The sequence below is a fragment of the Pantherophis guttatus genome, chromosome 1 (assembly GCF_059756535.1).
Source record: "Pantherophis guttatus breed Tessera chromosome 1, ASM5975653v1, whole genome shotgun sequence".
In the NCBI taxonomy this organism is placed as follows: Eukaryota; Metazoa; Chordata; class Lepidosauria; order Squamata; family Colubridae; genus Pantherophis; species Pantherophis guttatus.
The window spans coordinates 297,300,493-297,327,116 of NC_142063.1; the positions used below are offsets into that span (position 1 = coordinate 297,300,493).

The window sequence follows — 26,624 nt, forward strand, 5'->3', positions numbered from 1 at the left end:
TTATTTGATATTTTAGAAGCAAGATATGATAGTCTCATCTTTTTTCCATCACATCATCTGTTCATTGGGAAACAGTTTTAATTTACCTTGGATAAGAAAAACATTTTTGCCAAAAATAAGGGAAACCATCAATCACAGCATTTTTCAACATCTGTGAATGAATGTGGTTAGTAAAATGATACATTGCATTTTGCATTTCATAAACAGAAATATCATAGTTTAATATGGATTTTGTGGCAGATAATAACAGTATCAAAGAGAGAAATACTATGTATGCAATTGGAATATAAAATAAGAGGCTATCACTTGATTTTTCTTTTTTTTAAAGCAGTGTGCTATTTTTATATTACCCTGTCCATTGAAATATCAATCCAATAGAAGAATAATTTCAAGCTCTCTGGACTAAAAAGTACAATGAAAGTAGAGTGAAATTAGGCAAGTAGTGGAGAGCCAATTGGGAAATTAACATACAGTATTTTGAAAGTAGCAGGCAAAGACCCAAGCAAATTCTTAAAATAGAGAGGGCCAGTCAGGAGAGGGAAAAAGAGAAGTTGGGGTACCATCACTCTGAAAGTGAAAAAAAAAAAACATTTTTTCCCCTTTCATCTTTTCTTCTGCAACCTGATGTGATTAAACATAAGGAATAGCTGTATCAGAACAGAATGCCCCAAGATCATCCTGATTGACGTCGCTCCAAAGACTAGCAACTAGATACTTTAATCAAAGTGCTGGTTTGATTTAGATTGCCTTGAAGCTAAGAATGCCCTAATTTGTTTTATTCTTTTTAATAAATAAAATACATATTTTATTATCAATTTATTATTACCAAAATGACAATACAAGCAACTTTGCAGTAAAAAAGGGGGGAAGCAGTTAGAACTTTCTGATGGCAGTTGGTAATAACAGCCTGAGCCTGAAATTCAACTCCGTTTTGACCATTTTAGCTGTACAACTAATAAATCATTCACCTTGTCTCACTTTTATAATCCTGGCTGAGTTTTGCAGCAAACAGTTTAGTCCCCTTAATGCAGAAAGAGAAACCTATCCAAATTGATTTGAATGCCAATTTGCTTTGTCAAATTGTACCCAAATACTAGATCAGATAATTAAATCACTCTCAACCACCCAATGATGTTTTCTTTAGTAACCAATCTCCCTCTCTCAGTCCTGCAGGATATTTAAATTCTAACATAGTTTCCAAGCTCAGTAGGGCTTTAACATTAGCTTAGTTTGATGTTCTGCCATCCACTGTTCTACAAAATAACTTTCACTAGTCAATTGTATTCTTGTGGCCAGACACTTTAGATTCACTGCTCATGTTTTATTATGTGGCAGTGACTTCCAAGATTGGTAAAATGAGGACCCAGATTGTGGGGGGCAATATGCTGATACTGTAAACTACCCAGAGAGTGTTGTAAATCACTATGGGGTGTATATAAGGCTTACTGCTATTGCTATTTAGTGAAAACTTTTCAAAAGAGAGAAAAGTGATTGTGAGGAAGTGGAAGGATAATATGATTTGGCTAACAAAGGCTTCATCAGGAATATTTATAGGTTTGATAACATAAATTATCTAAGGTGAGGAGTGATATGGTAGGATCCATCTTAGAATTCTCAAGGAAATTGTACTTTGCAAGTAGGAACAAATTTGTTTTAAGCTATTTGTCTCTTTTATGCGTTGTTCCTTAACACAGAAATGTTCCTAAACATAGAATAATCTTTTGTTTTAATTAGAATTTTAAAATGAGTTCCTATGCCACTAGTAGGAAATTTCCACAAAAAATATTTACCTTTGATTCTGTTTTAAGTGCTGTTTTTCAATATTTTCATAGTTGTTGTTTTTTAGCCTTGGTATTTGGAATTTTGTGCTCTGATCATATTAGTTGATTAACGTCAGACGTTTGTTACCTATGACTTGTTTGTAAGATAAAATACTGGTTTAGATTTGCCTTGGTCATAGTCCTATACTTCTGATCAATTCCAGCTCATGCCCAATTATATTACATTCCATTAACATAATTCAGCAGATGTTGATATTTAAGTGCTTTCAGGCATTCACATCTTGGACAGCTGTCTTAGAGCTTGGGGAAAAGGCAAACATTTAGAGTTAAATGCTGAACATATGCTTAAATTACTAATTAGAAGCAAGAAAAAACCCCACTGCATTATCCTTTCTGAGGACAGCAAGACTCTATTACAGATATTTAAAAATCTTTTTTGGTTGGCATAAAGTTCATGAGTCTCTAGAGGCAAAGTGATGGAGCGCGTTAAGAATAACTGCAATTGGACTTCATTTTCTGGCAGGTTTTCTTTCTCAGAAAAATTACAACCTGCTTACTGCAGGTGACTCTGGAAGAGGCTCCTAGTTTGAATAAGAACACTTAGCAAGCATTAGTGTACCACGCATGGACACAAGTCTATTTGCAAAAGAAAAGGTCACACACACACCCCCACACACACATTCCTTGTAACAAATGTACTGGCATTAATGGCCTAATCTTAATACGCTGGAATAAAATGAAAATAATGTGTCAGGATTGAATTCTTCCAACACATGAAACATTTAAGTATATAAAAAGGGATGGTCATAGCTCTTTTGGGTTAATACAATAACACTTTGAAGAGTGTGAAAGCAGATGTATCAGTGTGGATTATGCTGATGATGTCATTGTTCTAACCAAGCCTGAGGAAAGACTTCGTAACTAGGCAAGCCAATAGCTAAATCCAGTGTAGAATTCTGATTACAGTTGCTCTGTTCCACATAACCATAACATCCACATCTATTTTCAAGTGCATTTGTTTTTATTAAGAGGCAAATTATTTTACAGGCTTCTTGTAGAGTCTAGAAGGGAAAATCAAAGCACAGTTAGAAATTTCTTGGTAATATCTTTGCAAATATGTTACATATGTATCCCACAGTTCCTCTAAGCAAAGATTTTATCCTTACTGTACTGAGGATCTAAAGGCTGAAAGACTTAGCTGAAGGTTATGTTTTCTACTTCCTAGCAAGAACACGTTTTACTTCTAAAGCTGTGTAGGAAGAAATTTTTCAGTTACTGAACTTTACATCCCCTTTGAAATATAGCAACAAACAATTTACAGTTTTTAATGAAGAACTCAACTACTACTTTCTGTGGATTCCATCCTATATATTTAAAAGGAGAGAGAGAGAGAGAGATCCATAAAAGCAGATTGTAAGATAAACAATCTTACTCTTATAAGTTAAAACACAATGATTTATGCAACTTTATGATTGAATAGGAATTTTTTAATATGGAGATGTCTCAATTTTTTTACAGTTTTGTTTCCATTTCTGATATAAAATTGAGTAATATGTTACATTCAAAATAACTATATTTCTGAGAAATAAAACTTTCTTAAAATATGTGTTTAACAGGAAGTAATTGCTATTTGTGTACTTCAACTTTTTACTCAGAGGTTACTAGAAGCCACTGATGTGAGAACTTAAGTCTTCTATAAAATCTGTAAACTTAAGTAAGAAATCTGTGATATTCTGTACTAAGTAGGCATGCAGTCTGAATAAGGATTTCATTTTCTTTCGATCTTCTACCTTCTTTGTGGTAGAAATTTTTGTACAATTTGCCAAGATAACACCTATAAAAATAACATCTCTGTTAGGAGAACAACTATTACTCTAGGGTAAAATTGTTAGACAATAATGTACTTTATTTTGTTATGAGCAATGCATGAGATTTTGGTCAACTGATTTGACAGAGCAGTCAAAGAAGTAGGACGTAATGTCATCATGGGGAGAAGGTGAATGGGTATCTTTTTAAAAAAAGTCGAAGCAGTTTTCCTGGTTTGTAAAAGTTCTCCATATTTATTAAATATATGGCAAATCTCAGAAAATTAAGAAATGAGCCCAAGGTTTATGCTTTCTAGGTGGCTTGCAGAAAAAGGCTTGTAGGGGGCCTATCCTGAACAGTACAGTTCAATGAGTCCTCGACTTATGGCCACGATTGAGTCCAAAATTTCAGTTGCTAAGCAAGACAGTGGTTAAGTGAGTTTTGCCCGTTATACGACCTTTCTTGCCACAGTTTTTAAGTGAATCACTGCAGTTGTTAAGTTAGTAACATGGTTGTTAAGTGAATCTGGCTTCCCATTGACTTTGCTTGTCATAAGGTCACAAAGGAAATTATCTGATCCCCCAGGATACTGTAATTGTCATAAATAACATGCTTGGCAATAAGTTTCCAAGCTTCTGAATTTTGATCATGTGGCCACATAGATGCTGCTCATGTCAAAAAGTTACTTTTTTCAGTGTTGTGCATCATTGGTCACTAAATGAATAGTTGTAAGTTGAGGACTACCTGTATTCATTCCACACAGATACTTTTCTTCATAATAAAACTTGCCCTGACTTGTACCAGCATTTAATTCTATAGATTGCAACATGTTACAAACAAAAAGAGAGAGATGCTTGATGAAAGTTACCAAGGAATCATTCTTACTACAACAGAAAAGTTTGGTCTGTGAAACAATGATAAGATATTTCCCGATACTTATTTCTCACTCTTCAAATTCGGAGTGGACCCTTGAAGTACAGATATACTGATTTACATTGCTGAAGAACAACTTACATAAGAAATCCATGGGTATTATTGCAAATGATCATTGCGAGAGTCAGAGGATTCCAAGGGAAAATTCCCTTGGAATTTATGGGCATACCTCCAATAGCAACTTTCCACATTCTAACAGCTTCTAAGTGGAATGCAGAAAGCCGCATTTTAGTTGTAACCTTCAACTAAATTGTGTATTTTCTACCTTTCATTTCAAGCAGTTTTAGTGAACAGAACTGTGAACAAAAATCCATTATGTGAATGGCAGTAGAAGGGCACAGTATATCATCATATGGGCTGCACACATATAACATGTGGAAGACAATCTATTTTTGCATCAGTAATTTTAAAATTATAGGATAATATACCTAGACAATGTTGCATTTCAAGGAATGTCTTCTATATCAATTGTCTCTTTCTAACTGTTGTAGTTTCCCTTTTTCAACCTGCAAATAACAATGCTTCACCATTCTCATAATGGTGATTTAATTTTTCTTTCTTTTGTTTTATGCTTTTTCCAATTGTTCTTGATTTATGTAGGTTAATTAGGTGAAACTATCATGTAGCAAAAGATAAAATAAATACTTTCTGATCTATTACCTTTCTCTCTTTTCAAGATAGTAGCTGACTTTTAAATTGCATTTTAAAACCTAGTATGAATGCTCTAAACCACAATAAAAATATGTATTGAAGAGGATAACGTTCAATTTTGCAGGGTTGATTATTTTTAAGTATCAATAAATATAATACATTTTAAAATCCAAATGACAAGTTAGAGGTTGGAAACCCAGAGTACCTACAATTTAGAAACAATTATCTACATTGCTTAGCATTAATGAACATGGGCTGCAATGAGAATTAAACTTACACATTCTCCTCTTCCGTATCACTTTATGGTAAGATGAATGAAGGTGACCAAAAACTTTTCTCCTGAAAGAGGGCAAGTTCAAACCCTTACCTATTGTTTTTCTAGCTCTGATTACATGACAGGCTGTGTACCTAGGTGTTTCATAGCTTCAGCAGAAAAGAAGAGAGAGAACAAAGAGAAATGCAAAGCTATAGGTTAGACAATTTTTACAGCTCTGAGGAACCAAAGCACTAGAAAGCAAGAGAAGAAACGATGGATGGAAACTAATCAAGAGAAGCAACCTGGAATTAAGGAGAAACTTCTGAAAAGTGAGAACAATTAACTGGTGGAACAGCTTGCCTTCAGAAGTTGTGGGTGCTTCATCACCAGAGGTTTTTAAGAAGAGATTGGACAGCCACTTGTCTGAAATGGTATAGGGCCTGCTGTATCTTATAGAGGGTTGGACTAGGAGATCTCCAAGGTCCTTCCGAGCTCTATTCTGATTGATTGTGCATATAGCTAGGTCACATGAGCAGGCATATCTTTTTACTGTAGATACTCTTTTTTCCCCATCTACATCTTTTCCTTCCTGCATTCTTTTTTGATCCAGAAGCAAATTTATTGGGAAAAATATATGGCTTCTCCACAGCTGCAAGCAGCTGGCTTTTATGAGTTGGGACACTAGTGATATTATTCCTTTCAGGTAGCTGACCTCATCATTACTAGCTTGTGAAAATTGAGGGCTTCTTACAGCTCTAAGAGCCATGCTTTTTGTGACCAAGGTCACGTTTATCTCCAGAAATGATCTTATCTGTATTGATGGTAAGGTTTTTATGTATAGCCTTGTCATTCCTGGAATTCATTTGATTTATTTAAAGAATCTATCAATCTTCAAGCAATGCATTTGCATACTTCTTTTTAAAGTACAACATCTTTTTCTGTTAGCCATGCCTCACCTTACTTTACAGTAACCTTACAACCATTCATTTAGTGACTGCTCAAATCTACAAAGGCACTGAAAAATGACTGGTTCTCACACTTATAACCGTAACAACATACCCAAGGCCATGTGATCAAAATTTGGGCACCTGGACTCAGCATGTATTCACTATGGTTTCAACATTCCAGGGTCATGTGACTTATCATTTGTGACCTTCCCAGTTGGCTTCTGACAAGCATAGTCAATGGGGTAAACTGGATTCACTAAACAACCATGTAATTTACTTAACTGCAGTGATTTGCTTAATAACCATGCCAAAAAGGATTGTAAAATTGAGCACGACAACCATCTTGCTTAGCAACAGAAATTCTGTTTCTGATTTTTCAGAAATTTCCAATTATGGTCATAAGCCAAGGACTACCTGTAGTGCATTCCTCAATCTTTTTCATCTTCACATTTACAAGTAACAAAAACCTAGGTCTGAGCAGAAAAGAATTCCTAAGGAGTTGTGCCTAAGAACCAAATCACATTAGCTCTGGGTAGAAGTGTTTGCCATGCATACTTTTGTGTTTTGTCATAGTACCTGTTAGACTATTCCTTGGCAGTTCTATTCCTCTTCAGAGCATGATCATGGAAGACTACTATTATTCCATCCTTTTGTGGATGGCCCTTTGCTAATAGCCTTTTTAAATTATTTTCTACAGCTTTGTTTATCACCTGCAAGAAATATCAGCCAGAGATTTGAGCTAAAGTATCTTCAGCAAACAATTTTATATTTCATTTCTGTCATGTAATCTAAAATAATAATTCAAGTCAGTGTTATTTAAGAATTCTGCTTCTCCAAGGAAGGTTTTTACAAATTTTTCTCATTAAGAGTTGCATTCTGCCAGAGAAAGAAACTCAGCTTGTGGTTTTTCTGGATCCAGTGATTTCCCTTTGCTTTGTCAAAATTCTGTTGCATACAGAATTCTTATAGACTATAGATTTGTCATGAGAAAGGAAAGTTGATATCCAATCACAGAAGATAAAAGCACTCTTTTCCATGAGCCAAGCAAATGTGAGTTGATATATTTTCTTTTTGCTATGTTCAGCTTTGTTTGACAGTTTCACCAAATAAAAATATGATCAATATTATGAGAAAACTAAAGCGCTTACTTTTTGAACTTGTTTAACCAAACTGAGGATCCTGAAAAAGAATATTAACTTCCTCAATGAAGACTTAGTAGCCTTATTAATGTTCCCTCTTCCAATATTTACTCCAATTTTTGATCCTTCAAGTTTCAGCTTCCTCGTGATAACTTAATCATACAGGTTGAATAAGAAAGGTGAAAAATGCAACTTTTCTACACTCCTTTATCTTGAACCAATCAGTCACTCCACATTGTGTTTGCATAGTGGCCTTCTGATTTGTGTACAGTGACTATATCAAATTGATAGCTATATTGGCACTCCCATGTTTTCTAAGGCTTTTCTCAGCTTGTCATGATCGACACAATTAAAGGCTTTCTTATAGTCAGTAAAGCATTTGTAGATATTCTTTTGATATTCTTAAGCTTTCATAATCCAGTGTAGATTTGCAATATGGTCCCTGGTGCCATGACTCCTTCTGAACCAGCTTGAACATCTGGCAATTTTCTTTCAGTGGCCCGTACCAGATGTTGTATGATCTTAAGGAGAATCTTGCTAGCATGAAGGATGAGGGCAAATGTGTGGTAATTGGAGCAATCCTTTTTTGAAAATGATATGAACATGGATTGTTTACAATCCTGTGATCATGTATTAGTTTCACAAATTTTCTGGCAAAAGGTTGTGATTGTGGGTGGTACAGGCTTATGCAATTCTGCAGGGATGTATCAGCCCCTGGGGCCTTGTTATTTAACAATTGGCTCATTGTCCACACAACTTCTTCCTGAAGGATGGCTGGTTCTATTTCTATTTCCTTTTCCCCATCATTGTTCTTGTTGCTCACATGCAGCTCTTATACATGCCATCTTTATCCCCCTTAAAATCAAGATTAAGTATTAATCATTCACTCACACAGATTAATTTGTTTCTTTAATGTTTGATGTCTTGCCTGTTAGATATCCTAAACCAGTGATGGGTAACCTTTTCCGGACTGAGCGCCCAAAGCGTGCATGCACAATGTGCACAATGTGCGTGAATGTATGCGCAAATGCACAAACCCCCAAAACACAATGCATGCACAGCCCCCTTGCATGCGCCCCGCCCCCACGCATGCGAGTGTGGCCCCCGCATGCGCCCCATGCATCTGCACGTGCCCCACACATGTGTGCAGGCCCCGCATGTGCCCCACCCCTGTGCATGCGCCCCTGGCACCCCCGCATGCATCCCGCACATGCATACATGGCCCCATGCATGCGTCCTGCCCCCCACGCATGCACTGCAGAGACCCGAAAACCAGCTGGTCTGCGAGAGGTGTGTGCACATGCGCGGTGGAGCTGAGCTGGGGCGATGGCTCAAGTGCCCACAGAGAGGGTGCTGCGGGCCACCTCTGGCACACGTACCATAGGTTCGCCATCACTGTACTAAACAGTCAAGAAAATTAATTAGTATACATTTTTCATATACTTGTATGTGTATACGTTCCTTACGTGGACAACTGTGGGGAACACAATGGAGGATGCTTGAACATTTAATCTATTTACAATGTAATCCTACAAAAAACTATCTAGAATTAAACTTAATTAAGGCTTCAGTTTTACCTCTTGCTGTAAATGCAAATACATGAAGAAATCATTTCTATTTAAAAATATTTTTTTAATCATTTTGGGGATGAATAAAAGTTGCACTTTATTTTTTCAAAGCTGTATCCAATACAATTATCAAGACTATTATTCAATAGCAGAGAAAAGGAAGGAAAAAAAACAAAAGGTTCTAGAGCCATCTGCAGGAAGTCATTGATAGTGTGCCAAGGTCTTCTTCCTATTTTCAGAGACTGTCATGATTTTAGTTAGGTGAGACTCTGAGTAACAAGGTAAGAACAAGTATGGAGTTTGCTTCTTGAAAAAATATACAAGGAAAACAAATTAAGATGCAATTCATTGCAATACAGTCCTTTTTAAATCAGTTGTTCAGAAATGCTATTGATACATATAGTTTTTGTGTGTGAATAAGATAAACACTATTTTCATTTTTTCTACAGTGTTTTGCCCCCTGAATTTCACATTCCAGCAGAGTCCAGATGCCATATGATAAACTAAATCTGTTGGTTCTTTTAAAAATTAGGATAATATGCTTTTTTTAAAAAAAAAAATCTGTAATTTTGCTTTTTCCTAAGTATTTTTTTATATTTATAAATGTAGAAAAAACTAGGATATTAGGTACGATTATATAGAATAACAATATCATCATAAACACGTTTTTAGGAAAGAAATCATTAGTTTTGATGGAATGTTCCTACAAATAAGAACATTTGGAGTTATAACAAGGAAAATAGCCTTGTTTATTGAAGCAACTTTCTACATTTTTAAATTTAAAATCTTAATTTTATATATTCATATCAATTATCAGTTCCAGAAGATGATTTACCATTAGTATTTGTAGTAATATATTTCTTATTTATTAAAATCATGCAGTTGTGGCCTCCTATTCCCATTCCCTGTGCAAGACAGAATTCTGAGACCATCCCAGATAAATTAGTGATCAAGCTTATTTGTAACCCTACAGGAAAACAAAAGCTATAATATTCTGTTTCTAAGATTATTGCATAACCATTATAAGGTAGAACAGTATTGCTGGCTGGGGAATTCTGGGAGGTAAAATCCATACATCTTAAAGTTGTCAAATTTGAAAAATGCTGACGTAGAACATACCAGTTTTCTGGTTGGTGTCCATTATCCTGTTGTGTTGCAGTAAGAAAACCCACTAATAAAATTATGTCAAAGTTGGGAGATAGGAAAGAACAAGTCAGGGATAGATTATCATGAACAAATCTATCTGTGTGGCCAGCAAAGAGTTGAAAACAGCTTGATGGCACATAATCATCAATCAGATAAGAGGCTTTACAGGCTACTTTCTGAGGTTTGTAAGAATTTAGCATATGGTGTTTTTCCCATATGCTAAAAAGTCCTAAATAACTTTTCTAAAGTTTTGTTTTAAATAAAACTCACTACTTCGAAAGTGCTGTTTAAATTGGCATATACTCTTCTAATAATACAACTTCAGAGCCACAGTATCCTAGGGACAGTTTTAGTTTTGAGTACAGTGGCTGGCAATTATTTGGGAAAGTCACAAGATATATTTGCCTTGCAACATAATAAAGTATGAAATTAAATTAAATTATAAAGGAAATAAATATTCAAAAGAGAAGAAAGCAGTCGTATTGGTATCAGATAGCATATACATAGATAAATCATCTTTTTAAAAAAAAAATAGCTGATAATACATTTTCAGTCTCATAGCTTTTTCCTCATGACTCCGAATTTTATCCTTTATTACATCTACTCTTGTAATTTGTCACTTAAGAAGAGCAAACATTTTATATATAGTTAATATAAATAATTGCATGTTTAAATATGAATATTTGTCCTCAATCTTCTGCTGTTTTGCTTAATGTCAGAAGATATGAGAACAAGCAGTACATGTTTGGTCTGCTCATGTAAATTCACACTAGTCTGGCTTTTCCAGCCAGTTTTTCCCCTTTGCCACAATTCTGTTGCCACTGTGATACTTGCAGGCCTGCTTCACAGTTGTACAGCTGATGCCCTGTCGAGGCTTATATCCTTCTTAGTGACAATGAGTGTTCTTGCCAAATGCCAGGGACCATAGTCGCATCTGTTTGTCTTCTGAGCTTGTCTGAGGCTGCTCAGAACACTCTTTATCCAGGGGGCAGCTTTAACTAGGCTTAATACTCTGGAAAGCCCTGTTTGTAAATGTGTACAAAGAGGCGACAAGTTTCTGTTGTCTTTCCTTTAGAATTATTCCCTTTGACACAACTTGCTCGAGTCCCTGTCACCAGCATGTCAACAGCCAGGTTTTCAGGCAAGGTGGTCTTAACAAGTTCTCTACCCCTGCCATCTAGTATCCTGAGTTCCCTGCCAGAATACTGTTTATAAATGATAGCTTGCAGCTATCTATGGATAAATAGAAAGGAATCAAGGGAATTAGCTCTTTTTAATCTTCAAGGCTACAGTTTCATGCTAAGAAACATATAGGCAAGGCTGTTGAGTGACGTTTTGTTTTCCCAGGTCCCATTGAAGGCATTTAAAATGTATAATTAGGAAAGACATTAATATTTTTGGTAAATATTCATTTAGTTTTGTCATAGGCTTTTTTATTTTTTGCTTTTGCTTTTTTTCAAAGAGTAAATCTATGCCAAGAAGGCTTTGAGAGAAGCTTATAATAAGGTAACTAGGAAAAGTAACATCATTAAAACAATATAAATTTATTATTTAAAGAAATTGCTGTTATGATTTCAGCTTTGGCCCCTATCTAATTTCCTGCTCACAGGCATTTGCTTCTCTTCAAGAGGAAGTGGGGTTTACTTTCAATGATGACTGTAACATCTAATCTCTATTAACAGTTTGATATTTTTGGTAGCATTCCTAGTGTTTTCTTTAAAAAGAAAACCATAAAACATTTTCTTTAAAAATATCATAAAACATCTTAAAGACAACTTCAGAAGCACCATTTACATTGAAAACTAGATGGGCAAGTGGACTTACTCATTGGCTGTAAGACAGAATTTCCCAGGTATTAATCACAGAATTCATCATAGAAATGGATCACTGTTACTACAATAGATTTGCAACTTGAGGAGAACATTGTGTGTACATAATCACTTCCTTCAAATTGCTTTTTAGATTCACTTTTCACCATGACATAGTATATCAACTATGAAGAACTTTTGTATTTTGTGTTTTATTGGAGAGGGCAGGGGATATTTTAGTAATAATTATTATTCTATTCTCCATTTCTTATTATTGTGTTTAATTGTTTTCAGCCTACTGGAAATGCCTTTTCCTCAAAACAGTAGCAAATTAAGAAAGAAAGAAACACACTATCAATATTCATACCTTGGTTAGTGATCAAATTGCTATGCTTTGCAGAGACAAATGATTCATTTATGCTGAAGAAACAGAGCTGCCTTTCACACATCTATTGATTTTAAATTAAAAAGCAACTGCGATGTTTTGCACAAAGAGTGACAACTATAACAGTAGCCCTTACTTAATATTGTTTGGTGCAACTTCATTGTAAGTGCCAAGCGAGAAACAGGGAGGGGGATCTAAATTCCATAATCTAACTGATCAATAATCTAGATATCTCAATGCAGTGTAACAGATAATCAATATGAGCAGAATTACTTAAGCAGAGCTAGCTATTATTCCTGCTACTAAGGTCTTCAGGTTCAATTGGCTGACTTTATTAATTTTTATCTTTCATCCTATTTGAATTCTGGTTTCCCTCTTTCTCATGCCTTTTCATACTCTCTTCATTATAGCCCTAGCCTGAACTATATTTAGAAGTCCACTGCTTTTGATGCTAAATAATTTTAGGAACTGGTTTCAGAAAGGCTTAAGTTGTATGAAATTCACATAATTTTCAGTTATATCTGCTTGTGATCTTTCCATTCTTTTAAGACATAAATTTAACATTCTATGAAATCTAATTGGTTAGAACATTTACTACATCCTTTCAAACTGAAGACTGTGATTGGTGCAACTAATATTGTATGGTACAGTGGACAAATTGTATATTTCCTGAGAGAACACACCCAATTAAGTCCATCTGTTTTGCTCCAAGTCTGTATGATCTGTTTTTGAACCAAAATATATTCATAGTCCCTCTTTTACAGAAGCTTTCAATTTCTTACATCAGATATTACCCCAAACAATGTGAAGAGCTCATTGTTTAGACACAATGTCAATAGCTGACATGGAAGCTTTCACTCAGGCATGAATTCTATATATAATGCAGGATATTGAATTATTTGTTTTTGGTTTGATGTGTTTCATTTTTGTTTCTGTTAAACACATTAAATTAAATCTATTGGTTACATTACTTGGTCACTTCTCATGATCTCATGAATATCTTTACTAAAATATTAAACTTTTGAAGAATTGTGTATTAACTTTAGAAGCAGACAGAGCTGAAGCAACTAGTTTTCATGGTTAATCAGAATCCTCACTACTCAGTAGTCTAATGTGTCAGGATTATCTTTTTATAATGAATATTTGTCTAGCATAGGTCCCCATGGTAACACTGGGAATAATGGAATCCAAGTAAAGGAAGTGAGTCACAGGTAAAGCATTTAACACTTAACATAAAGCAGTGAATACTATGAAGACAAGATTCCGAAACATTTCCACACGTAAGCACACATGTACAAACATTATATAAAAAGGCTGGCACACCAAGCAAAAACAGTACAGAAACTACTCTTAAAGATCCCCATCTGTACTTTACCAATGCATAATTAATATAAAAGTGGTGGGTTTTTTTTTAAGGATCTGATAAGTTATCACTAGTTGAGTTAGTTTTAAACATTCAGTCATTTCCGACTCTTGACAATTTTATAGGCAAGTGCTTTCCATGCTACCCTGTCAAGCACAGCTTCTTTCAGTTGTTGGATGTTCATCTTTGTATCAGCTTTGATGGTATAAAGCCAGCAAGTTCTTTGTCCCTTTTTCTTGATCCACTAATCATTCCTAGCATTATTGACTTCTCCAATGAATCTGCACGCAAGACATGGCCAAAGTAAATCAGATGTAGTCTTGTAATTTTGGCTTTAAGTGAAGTTTCTGCTTTTATATGATTCAGCACCTCCCTGTTGGTTATTCTGGCTATCCATGATACCACAGTTCAAAGGCATTGATTTGATCAGCTATTATTAGTGTCCAACTTTCACACCCATACATAATTACCTGAATGCAGGACAAGAAGCAATGGATGGAAACTAATCAAGGAGAGAAGCAACATAGAACTAAGGAGAATTTTCTTGACAGTTAGAACAATTAACCAGTGGAACAACTTGCCTCCAGAAGTTGTGGATGATCCAACACTGGAAACTTTAAAGAAGAAATTGGATACTATATCATGAATTTTATTATATTAATTTCCCCATGAAACTATTTGCTTACCATTTTGCCTACATATCTCTGATTTCCTTGCAGACAGACAAGCGTCCATTTAGGATCCTTATGTATGGGTGATATCAAACGAAGAAGAAAAGCAGCACCATTGCCAGGACCTACTGGTAAGCAGATTCAGCATAATTAAATATGTTATTCAGATAGATAGATAGATAGATAGATAGATAGATAGATAGATAGATAGATAGATAGATAGACAGACAGACAGACAGACAGACAGACAGACAGACAGACAGACTGACTGACTGACTGACTGACTGACTGACTGACTGACTGACTGACTGACTGACTGACTGACTGACTGACTGACATATTTTAAAGCATTTTTAAGAGCTGGCAAAAGGGTTTTGAGGCTGCAGTTTCTTTAAACCCTAGAGGGAATTAGTAATTACTAGGAAATTAATTCCATTGACTTTAGTGGGGTTTGGTTCTAGTAATGTGCATGTGATTGCAGATTAAGTGTAAAAAAAGATCTAAAGCAACTTGTTGGGGAAAACAGGATAAGTAGCTCAGTTATTGACCCTGATCTATTCTTTTCAATGATTTCTTCATGTAGAAACTAGCACCATTGGAGGTGCTATTTCTGATTAGGACCATGGAAATAAGGGGAAATTAAACTTTCTCCTCTTTCCATCACAACTCTATGCTAGCTACTCTCCTTATAATTAATGTTAACTAAATACATAGTAGCAAATAAAATTAAGAACAGCCTATTTTCTCTTGCCTGTATTTAGAAGTAGAGATCTTCAGTGGTTAGCTAGGAGGAGAAAATTCAAGGGCTCCATTGCCTGTCCAGGCAATTTTTTAAAAAAAGTATGCTTTATTCCCGGTTCATCTATCCAGAATGGAATGAAAAGATTACCCAAGGTTCACCAAACTGATTGAACACAAACACTTAAGAATATTACAAGGAGTAATAGAACCCTAAGAGTGTGCTGATCAACAAGATTGATTGATTGATTGATTGATTGATTGATTGATTGAATTAATAGCCCATCTCACTTCCATGTTACTTTAGAGCAGGGCTGTCAAACTCCCGGCCCGCAGGCCAGATGTGTCATGCACTGGCCATGCCCATACCCGGTTTAGTGAAGGGGGAAAAAGTCCCGATACATCATGTGATGACGCCATGACGACACCAGTTTGATACCCCTGCTCTAGAAACATACAGAATTAAAATAAAACTAAACAATCTATATTCGTGATGGCAAACCTATGGCATGCATGCCATAAGTGGCATGCGTAGCCATATTGGTGGGCACGCGAGCTCAGCTCCAGCCTTCTGGGTCCACTGGAAGTAGGGAGACAGGCTGTTTCCTGTCTCCGGAGGGCCTTGGGGGGGGGGAAGGCCCGTTTTTCTCTCTTCCCAGGCACCTAGAAAGGCTCTGGAGCCTGGTGAGGGAGAAAAACGGGCCTACTGCGCCCACCGTGCCATCGTGTGCCAGGAGCAGGGGGTGGGTGGGGTCGTGCGCGCATGTGTGGGGGCAGGGTGCATAGAATTATTGCTATGGGCATGCATGTGCGTGACTCACCCCCCGCTCCTGGTATGCAATGGCAAAAAGGTTAGCCATCACTGATCTATATATTTCCTAGATCACAACTTAAACCACATTATAAGCAATTATTGCATGGAATGGGCTACATCTCACAAGAGAAGAAGAAATATGTTTGGTTAGAACCCTATCAAGGGGGCTTTAAATTGAACAAGAGAGGGAGACAGATACATGGGTCCAGGTAAAGAAGTGCTGGATATTAGAGATATGGCTATACAAGATCACACAGGAGGAACATGGTGGGAAAGGGTACTTAAAAGTCCCTACTACAATCTACATGATAGAAAGGAGATCTGTAGGTAGTGTCATCTCCAGCTCCTGTTTATCGGTGGAGAGAATAAAGGTAACAAACAGGAACTAATGTGTGATAGGGAAGAAGTAATGGGGACGAGGACAGTTCTGCTTAAGTTCTTTGCAAATATCTTTTCTCAGACTAAGAAAAAGGAACTAGACAAGTTTAGAGCTGGTAAAATACAGAAAAAAATACCTTGCTACCTTACAAACATTCAATTTTTCAATAGCCAGAGGAATTGCTTTCCAGAATTTTTAAGGAACTAGTGGAAGTGCTTTTTGAAAACTGCTAAAGAAGTAGTCAGGAAAAAAAAGAAGCCAATGTAGTCCTAATATTCAAAAAGCGGAAGAGGAAGACTCAGTTTAACATCTATACTTGCAATACAGTAGCACAAATTTTCCAAGTACATATCTGCAAACATGTAGAAAACAATGCTACCATTAACAAGAAACAGCATGCATTATTAAGAAAGAATCATGTCATCTTAACCTCTTTTCTTTTCTTTTCTTTTCTTTTCTTTTCTTTTATTACAGAGTGCTTAGTTTGGTGGACGAGGGGACAGCTATGGATATAGGGTTTGGGGAGGTTAATCAGTAAAAAGAGGGTTTATTATTGCATTTTTGTGGTTAGTATGGGTAAACTGAACTAGGCTGGTCTCATATATTTTCAGCTTGTTGAATAACAGCATCCAAAGGGTGCTTTTAAGTGGCTTAGAAACACTTTTTCAAAGGAAGAATTCCCTATTTGGCCCAATATTATTTACCATTTTTGTAAATGACCTAGACAGATGTTGCCATAGTGAACAAAATCACTATTCAAAATTATCACAGCCTTGAGCATTGGGCCAAATCCAACAGGATGATTTAAGTTCTGCTCCTGGAAAGAAAGGATTTTTGGATGTGATATTTCAGTTTTTTTCTTTTTAATAAATGTATAGACATTTCCAAAATTCTGTTTTCACTTTGTCATTATGGGGTACTGAGTGTAGATTAATGAGAAAAATGAATTTCAACAACTGTAGAATCTTGCAGCATAACAACTTGCAGCATAACAAAATTGACAAAAGTGCAGGGGGTCTGTATACTTTCTGAATGCACTGTATTTATTTAATACATAATACACCTTGGAAATTATTTCTGGAGTTAGCTATCTGTACTTTACTATTGGTTTATTTCTGTGTACATTTGAAAGTTAAGAATCACGTAGTTCTTCCTTCTGCTGATACTGAGTTGTTTCCGGGGGTTATCTAACTTTGTCATTCCATTAGAATGGCTTTATATTTTCACAGCATTTCAGCTATCACTGATAGCACCAGACCAAGAACACTCTAAAAATATTGCTAAAGTAGCTTGGCGGTAGTAACATAGAAATAGAAAATGGCTAGGTCAGGCCCCTAAGACTACAACCATATGTTAGCAAGAAGTAAAATGCTTAATAGCTGAGGAGAGGATAATATAATTATTTCTACAAGGTGATTTTAACTTCACAACTTGCAAGTGACAGAAGGAAGTTGTTTTATGAAAATATTTGGAATATTTCTATTGCATCACTTGAAAATGTTTTCAAATAATGGAATAAAAATAAAGGAAAACATTTCTCGCTAACTATAGAGGAACTATTTCTGGTAGAAAATAATATAATACTTAATGAATAGTTGTAGTTGTGGGATGATGCCCCTGCTTTCCATGCTAAAAGAAACAGTTTCAATCTCCAGCATATTTCTCTCAGAAATCCAAAAGAATGTTACTGCCAGTTCATGTCATTTTTCCTAGGCCAGGTGGACCATAGTTTGATTGGAATAATGCATCTTCCTGTTTTTTTGGGTGCCTAAACTATGATCCCTCTGGATCAAATTGTGTTTAAATCATGGTCTCAAACTATTCTATTTCAGTTTTGTCCCCATTTCCTCAATAATAGAGTAAACTACCATTTACCTATATCTGCCAATGAAAGGTATCTTTCAGGTGGTGACAGAAATAGTTAGCTTTTCCATCTCAAAGAGGTCTAAAGATCCTTTAGAAGCCACATTGAGGATGATAGAAAAATCTAGATGAGAGGAAAATCTAGAGTCTTGCTATCTTTGGTATCGAGGCCCAAGTATTTAACGATATTTTTTTAATGGATGACTTATTTGCTGCATTGTTGAGAAAGTTTGCAGTAAACTGGCAGAAATCATGGGATGATCATATTTCTAGAAAATGTTACAATGCTAATTAACAAAATATACTCTCGTCTGTATGCATTTTCCCTAATAATTGAAGACCTTTTGTCAATACTAAATTTATTGAAAAGAGGATTGTGCACTTGCATAGAGTTTGCTTTTATTCTTGCTTGGTATGTTTCAAACATGATATGGGCAAATGTTTTTCCTTCATTTCTTTCCTCTCTGCCCTCTACAAGAAGATCAAATCTGTTAAAGAACCTCTAACCTGCCAAATCACATATGTGGAACATACAAATTTGACTTCTACCTATTAGCATATGCTCTGGGCAATAGGAATGGTTGCCCTTTCAAGATAATATCTACATTCTTGAAATTCTTTCCTTACTACCAATTTTTGCACAGTTCTACAAAGAACAAATAAGTAGTTGCCAAATAACCTATGACCCATTGGGTCATTCTTCTTTCCTCATACATTATAGATGTGTATCATTTCTTCTATCCTCGCAACCCTTAGGAGAGCCCAGGTGAAGTCACTGCTTCTCCCCTTCCTCTGTTGACCCATAGAACTGCCTGCCACTTTGTTGGGAAGAGGGGAAAGCAAGGGAGCTGTGAACTGCACCCCACTCTCCATTCTGACATGTCCCCAAAGACCCTCTTCCTCCAGGGAGGAAAGGGGCCCATTCATCAACCATCAGTGCTCCCATCAACAGGCATGTTTTGTCTTTCCTCTTTCCACATATGATATAGGCTTAAAATTTCCCCTCCCCTTTTAACCCTCAAGAAAGATGCCGTGAAGACTCCTCCTCACCTGACCCACAGAACTGCTTGCCACTTTGCTAGAGAGAGAAGCAACAATTGGAGCCACTGACCATAAGGAAATCCTTGCTTCCCTTTGTTATGTCCCCAAGGGCCCCCTCGATTGTTGGTGCTCCCAATCAACTCTATCTTGCTCATAGGCCTCCAAATGACTCCCTTGTGTTTCTCTCATTGGACACCACCATTAAGAGAACTCAGATTTCAGGCTTGGTTCCAAAGCAGGTAATGGCTGCTTGCCCATTGAGTCTTGTTCATTAAACATGCCCTTGAGCCATCTGATTGGGTGCAGGGTTAGAGGGAAATTAGAAAAAGGGTTTCAGTAAAGTTATACTATTGGAGAAAAAATGTCTCAGGAGTTTCTTTTGCCTTTTAATGCAGTGGGACAGTTGACAGAGGGCAGGGATACACCTCTCCTATTTTCCCTTGCACCACACAACCTATGGGTTTCTAGTAAATGTAGTTGGAAGGTGTGTGGTGGCACTGAAGCAGCCACTACTTTGCCAAATTTCATTCCCATAGGAGACATAGGTTTAGGCATTCTGTAAGTTAGCCTATTTGCGTTATCTTGAATCAATTAATTGTTGCCCTATACATTCCTATTTTGCCCAATTGAAGGTTACAAATAAACAGACAGAAGTGTTTCAGTAGTATGTAGATAATTTTATCAAATTTATTTGCTGCCCATCTCATGCACCCAAGGCAACTCTAAGCAGCTAAAATTATAAATTACATATGTTGAAATGTTATTATGGGGATATTATATGGTAACCCTAATCCCAATCAATTGTGCCTCCTTCAACAAAAAAAAAAAATAGGTATGTGTAACTGGAAGAAGATATACCTCATATTGGTGGATAAATTTGATTTAATTCTTCTGTCTCATTTATTTGTTTATCAAATTTATTACATAAATATTTGACATTGTAAGATCTATCTCTTACTGCCAGACTTATGAACTTAGCAAGCCTATGAAGACAAGGTTTCAGTTGGCACTTTCTTAAATGTCAATTGATGACAAATGGTTTTCCCTGCCTTTGTATGCAGTGTGTTGAATGGCCTTAGTAATGCACGTTCAGAAGATAGATAGCATGATGGAGCTAACACGGAATGAGGATGGAGCTGATGGAATGAGGTTTTCTCTAGATTCTGAATTTTTGTTCGGCATCGGTGTGACTGTGTACTTCAAGATATGTGACAGGGCTATAGACTACTGTAGCTAGAAATGTTATTGGTTAAACATTTATTAATTGTGACAAGAACACCCAATTTATTTCAGCGCTGTAGCTTATTTACTGCTCTTTCACCTTTGTATTTTGTATTGAAAAAGTAAAATGAATATTGATAGAGTTAGCTATTGATTTCTAAATTTATAGCCTCTTCTCAGCCTTGAGACAAAGTCACATACCAATAGCATTGTGTGCATTAGTAACAAAGGATGTAGATTTTATCATACAGCAAAGAAAACTGTTGAAGCAAGAAACTTTTATCAGAGAAGAGCATTTTATAGTTTAAAAATGTCATCTGTAAAGGTGAACTAAAGCAACAAAGAAAATAAGGTGAATTCTGTTAGAAGATTCCAGTCAATAACTGGAATAGAAAGTTCTGTTATATTTTCCTTGGAACAGGAAATATTTAGCTAAGATAAAGTCTAAATAAAGTTTCTGTTTAAAAATTGAGAAACAAAGCAGTGAAACAAAATGCAATTTTCTTCACACGTTAGATTACTATGTTTTTTAAAAAAAAAAAACTGTATGGGTATAATTAGATGCTTTGGTGTTTTTAGGGCAGCCCTAAGTCGTTTAGCAATAAATACTTAAAGAATGGATTAGTAGTAAAAGCAATAAATTACCTGATATAGAAGGATATTCTGAATATCTTTGGTGACTTACTAACCTTCAAAGGACACTTTAACAGACTTTATTGCAAGAGTAGGGGTTTTATTGGAAGTTACGTACTGGTTTTGATATAAGCATGATACAGATTCATCAGAGATGACTTAAGAACTGTGTGAAATCTGTCTGTATCTTCTTGACATTCCTAAAGACTGTTGTCCCCCATATCCTAAATTGATTTTTCCCTGAATACTGGACTTAGTTTTCCTTCTGTCTATTACTAGCAGCCATCAGAAGAGCCCACAACCATATATATAGAAACTTCACTTCTATTCACAAGGAGGAAAGGGCAAATAAATACAAATATCAGTGAATATATTAAGTCCCCCATTAATTAGTCCATAATACATTTGTTGTTAGCATTTAGATCAAAATTTATTGGGACCCTTAGTCCACTTGTAACTTTCTAAAATCAGTTTTAATCACCCTTTTGCTTTATTAAAAATGTTTTAAGTCCTTAAACTTATAATTAAAACTTTATTTCCCTAAGGATTGAAGAAAACTCACTCAGTAGTGTTGATCCAAAGTTTCTAACAGCCAAAAAGCAGTTAACAGGCAATTTTGAAAAGTGATTAAGAAAAGTACTATTCAAATCTAATGTCATTTCACAGGAACTGACCATCGTTTGAACAAGTGGCTCAGAGCTCTAAACCCACCAGAGAAACCACAATATTGCAGTCTCCTTACAAGGAACAACTGCCTGGAGCACTTGTTGGCTATCTCAAATTCTCTCCTTATGCAGAAAGGAATTGTCAAAGAGCCTGTCTACTCACTGGCTCTTCATTCTGCTCATTCATTCTCTCTTCTGTCAGATCTGCTGTTCAGAGCCATCTTGTCCACCATTTCTTCCATTGGAAGTCTTACGTTCAACTTTTCAAGGTAGCTGTGTGCTTTGAGGTATGGGTTATTAATTTACCTGTGCTTCACACACTTGTTTATATTCTAGAAGACAAACAATTTGCATGGGAAAAATCAAACATATTGTAGAAATCTTTCTATAAGTATAAAACAGTCTTAGAAGAGTAAAACAGATAGACTTTAGATTTTTTTTCCCCAGCTAAAATTCAAATGCTGGTAGTGGCCAGCAGTGGCACAAAGTTATTAAGCAACATTTGTCCAAAAAAATGGATACCTCATTTTTTTTTCTGAATTGCTCAATTACATGAAAGTTGGTTTTATCAGTTGAAGAACAAAAATGTGTTTTGATTTGACAGTTCTCAATTATGATACATAATATAACATTCTGCTATTTGTTTCTCAGAAATCTCAAACACAGTTATAAATATTTTCATTGTCTTTAACAAGCAGAATTGAATATTTATAGTGCCAAGACAATGTAACTCATTTTATTGGCAATTCAAGTGTCCATCTTTCATGAGGCAGGTCTTGAGAGTGTTATCTGGGAGGGGTTCGATCCTGTGGCTCCCGAGGACGTGGACAGGATCCTGGGACGGCTGAACGCGACCACATGTTTATTAGACCCGTGTTCCTCCTGGCTGGTACTGGCTTCCCGGGAGGTTACACGAGGCTGGCTCCAGAGGATTGTTAACGCTTCTTTGAGTGAGGGGGTCCTGCCGGCCGCTTTGAAAGAAGCGGTGGTGAGGCCCCTCCTCAAGAAGCCCTCTCTGGATCCGGCTGTATTGGCTAACTATTGTCCAGTCTCCAACCTTTGCTTTGTTGCGAAGGTTGTTGAGAGTGTGGTGGCACGGCAGCTTCCCCAGTACCTGGATGAAGCTGTCTATCTAGACCCGCTCCAGTCTGGCTTCCGACCTGGGCACAGCACGGAAACGGCATTGGTCACGTGATGATCTCTGAAGGGCTCGGGATAGGGGTTGCTCCTCTATCCTGGTCCTGTTAGATCTCTCAGCGGCTTTTGATACCATCGACCATGGCATCATGTTGCACCGGTTGAAGGGGCTGGGGGTGGGGGGCACCATTCTGCGGTGGTTCTCCTCCTACCTCTCTGACCGGTCGCAATCTGTGTTGACAGGGGGGCAGCGGTCGACCCCGAGGCGCCTTGCTTGTGGGGTGTCGTAAGGGTCGGTCCTCTCGCCCCTTCTGTTCAACATTTATGTAAAGCCGCTGGGTGAGATCATCCGTGGTTTTGGGGTGGAGTTCCATTAGTACGCTGACGATACTCAGCTGTACATCTCCACCCCAGGCCACCCCAATGATGCCCTTGAAGTGATGTCCCGGTGTCTGGAGGCCGTGCGAGCCTGGATGGGGAGAAACAGGTTCCGACTCAACCCTTCCAAGACCAAGTAGCTGTGGCTTCCGGCGTCCCGATATAGCCAGCTGGTGCCATCGCTGGCTATTGGGGGCGAATCACTGGCCCCCACGGAGAGGGCTCGCAACTTAGGCGTCCTCCTGGATGCACGGCTGTCTTTAGAAGAGCAAATGACGGCCGTGGCCAGGGGGGCTTTTTATCAGGTTCGCCTGATACGCCAGTTGCGCCCCTTTCTGAATCGGGACTCCCTACGCATGGTCACTCAAGCACTCGTCACTTCCCGCCTGGACTACTGCAATGCTCTCTACATGGGGCTCCCCTTGGGGTGCACCCGGAGGCTACAGTTAGTCCAGAATGCGGCCGCGCGGGGGATTATGGGAGCGACGGGGCGCTCACATATGACACCTCTCCTGCGCGAGCTGCACTGGCTTCCTGTGGTCTTCCGGGTGTGCTTCAAGGTGTTGGTGACCACCTTTAAAGTGCTCCATGGCTTAGGGCCGGGGTATCTGCAAGACCACCTTCTGCCGCAAATAGCCTCCCACCGACCGGTTCGCTCGCACAGAGAGGGCCTCCTCAGGGTGCCGTCGGCCAGACAGTGTCGGTTGGCAACCCCCAGGGGGAGAGCCTTCTCTGTGGCAGCACCCGCCCTCTGGAATGACCTACCCCCTGAGATCCGCACGATATCAGACCTCCGGACTTTTCGTTGGGCCCTGAAAACACACCTATTCCATCTAGCCGGGCTGGCTTGATCCCATCCTCTCAGTTTTAATTGAATTCAGTTTTAATTGGGTTGTTTTTAATATCTTGGGCCAAAATTATTTAATTGTTTTTTAAATTGTTTTTAAATTTTATATGCAATGTTTTATCTTGGCTGTACACTGTCCTGAGTCCCGCAGGAGAAGGGCGGTATAGAAATAAAATAAAATAAATAAAATAAATAAAATTTAACTGGTATATAAAGCCTTTTCACATTTGGCCTTTGTATTATGGAGACTAGGTGTAAATATTAATTCAGTTATATAGTAATAGTATCCCTTATGACTGAGATTGAATTGTGTACATTTTCTGGGATCCTAAACTATAGGCCTGCAGGTAGTAGGACATGTGAAAATATGTTTTCTTCTCAGTGGATAAATGAGACTATTACCTTGCATAGAATTACCTATTTTTACTTGGATATATGTAGTCCTCAACTTACAACAGTTCATTTAACGACTATTCAAAGTTACAACTGCACTCAAAAAAGTGACTTATGACCCCTTTTTGCATTTGCAGCCATTGCAGCATCCCCATGGCCATGTGTTTAAAATTCTGCCTGCTTGGCAGCTGACTCATATTTATGATAGTTGCAGTGTCCTGGGGTCATGTGAGCCCCTCTTTTGCGACCTTCTGACAAGAAAAGTCAATGGGGAAGCCAGTTTCACTTAACAACCCTGTTAGTAACAACTACTAACACTTAACATCTGTGGCAAGAAAGGTTGTAAAATGAGGCAAAACTCACTTAACAAATGTGACTCACTTAACAATAGAAATTTTGGGCTCAATTATGGTCAGAAGTCAAGGACTACCTGTACTTGGTTCATAAGGAGAAAAGGAAAAGACTTTACCTGGTGTTTCTGCCTTCTGTCCCAGCATCTCAAACTATGTTATTGATGAGATTTAATGATGGAACAAAAGGAATCTCGACATGAGTGAAATACTCTACATGCAAAAAGAACATCCTGATACAAAACACTTTTTAAGAAACTAGATATTATGATAGCTTCCTCAGTACTTATAGCAATTGATATAAATTCATGCTACCCATCTCAAAAGAAGTGTATTAATGAATTATACATATGGAAACAAAATGGACTTCTGTGTGAGGGAGAATCTGTTCCTGACAATGTATCAGCATAGCTCCATGAGAAGGAATCTAAGTCTCTACTAGTTACCTAGAAGACGTGAATAGTTTTGTTTAATAGTGAAGAGTTGGTTTAAAAATTCACATGCAGCTTGATAGTTAAAAGAGATCTACCTTTCTGTAAAAGATTAGTCTTTTTTTTTTTTAAAGCTTGCTGTAAGGGATCCCTGGGGAAAAATAGCAGAGAATGATAGCGCATGCTTTTGAGAGTACAGCTAGATACACAGCTTCCCTGTATTAAAAATCAAAGCCTAGCATTTTAAACATTTGTATTTTGCAGGTTGCTTTGACAATCACAAACAGAGAACCGATAGTAATACTCTGAATCTAAAATGTCTTCAGAGAATAGAGGAAAGGGTATACTAGGTTATAAGTGAAGCAGCATGTATCTCCCTGTTTCCCATTGGTTGTTTATGCAACATCAATACAACACTTTAGAAGCCAAATTACTAAACAAGCTGCCAATTAGGCTTGCAGTCAGCTGGATAGATTAGTAGCTAAGAGAAGCAGTTACAAGATTTTCATCTCTTGAGCCAATTACTCAAGTGAATTACCATCCACAGAGCTCCTTGGGAATTTAAGACAGAAAGACTTTTTCAGCTATGATAGGCATAAGTGAGACCCAGGATAAGGTTAGAGTTGTCAGATCATGTAGATTGGCCAACGAGGCAAAAAAAATCCATCTATTTGAAGACTTAAAGTATTTAGGATTTAGAAGTGCTGGAGAAGAAAATAATAAGTGTGCAAACTTGGTTAAATTCATGTATGTTAAAAGTTATAAATAGAGGCAATCGGAACCAAAATTGATCTAGCGTAATATAGAATTATGCTTTGGTAAAATGTTTAATTTATCGTCTTTTACATGTATTTATCATTAAAAGTTTTAAATAAGTAAGGTGAGACAATACAGAAAAAGAAAGAGAAGCTATTTACTACTACAACTTTCATCATGACCTTTAACTGGGTGAAACAGTGCATCTTAGGGCAACTATTCTGAACTAAAGTATCTCAAATGGGCTAACTTACAGAATATGTCCAAAAAGCAGGACCGAGGGATTGAAATTTGGAAAAGTTGTGGCTGCTTCAGTGCTGCTGGCTGCTGCTGTACTGTTGCTGTGGTCATGTGAGCTTCATTGTCAATGTTCCATGGCAGTTTCCCAGCCAATCTCACAATCCCTGCATTCACTTACCTGCCTCCTGGGAAGGAAGGAAAGGGGAAGAAGGAACAGCCATGTACCCATCATGGGCCAAGCCACCGACTGCATACTTCTTCAACCTGTGTGCCAACTTCCCCAA

At 37.3% G+C, this 26,624-nt stretch overlaps 1 protein-coding gene across 5 annotated transcripts in view; it reads left to right on the top strand.

The window, feature by feature from the left end:
* GPATCH2 (G-patch domain containing 2) overlaps nucleotides 1-26,624 on the top strand; it is a 94,958-nt gene that overhangs the window by 63,802 nt on the left and 4,532 nt on the right. For 4 of the 5 annotated variants that reach the window (XM_034427833.2, XM_034427832.3, XM_087883181.1 and 1 more), the window contains exon 9: nucleotides 14,503-14,585. The exons of the other annotated variant lie outside the window; for it this stretch is intronic. In XM_034427833.2, coding sequence (XP_034283724.1) covers nucleotides 14,503-14,585 — 83 coding nt within the window. The remainder of the gene's footprint in view (nucleotides 1-14,502; nucleotides 14,586-26,624) is intronic. 5 annotated transcript variants of the gene reach the window in all.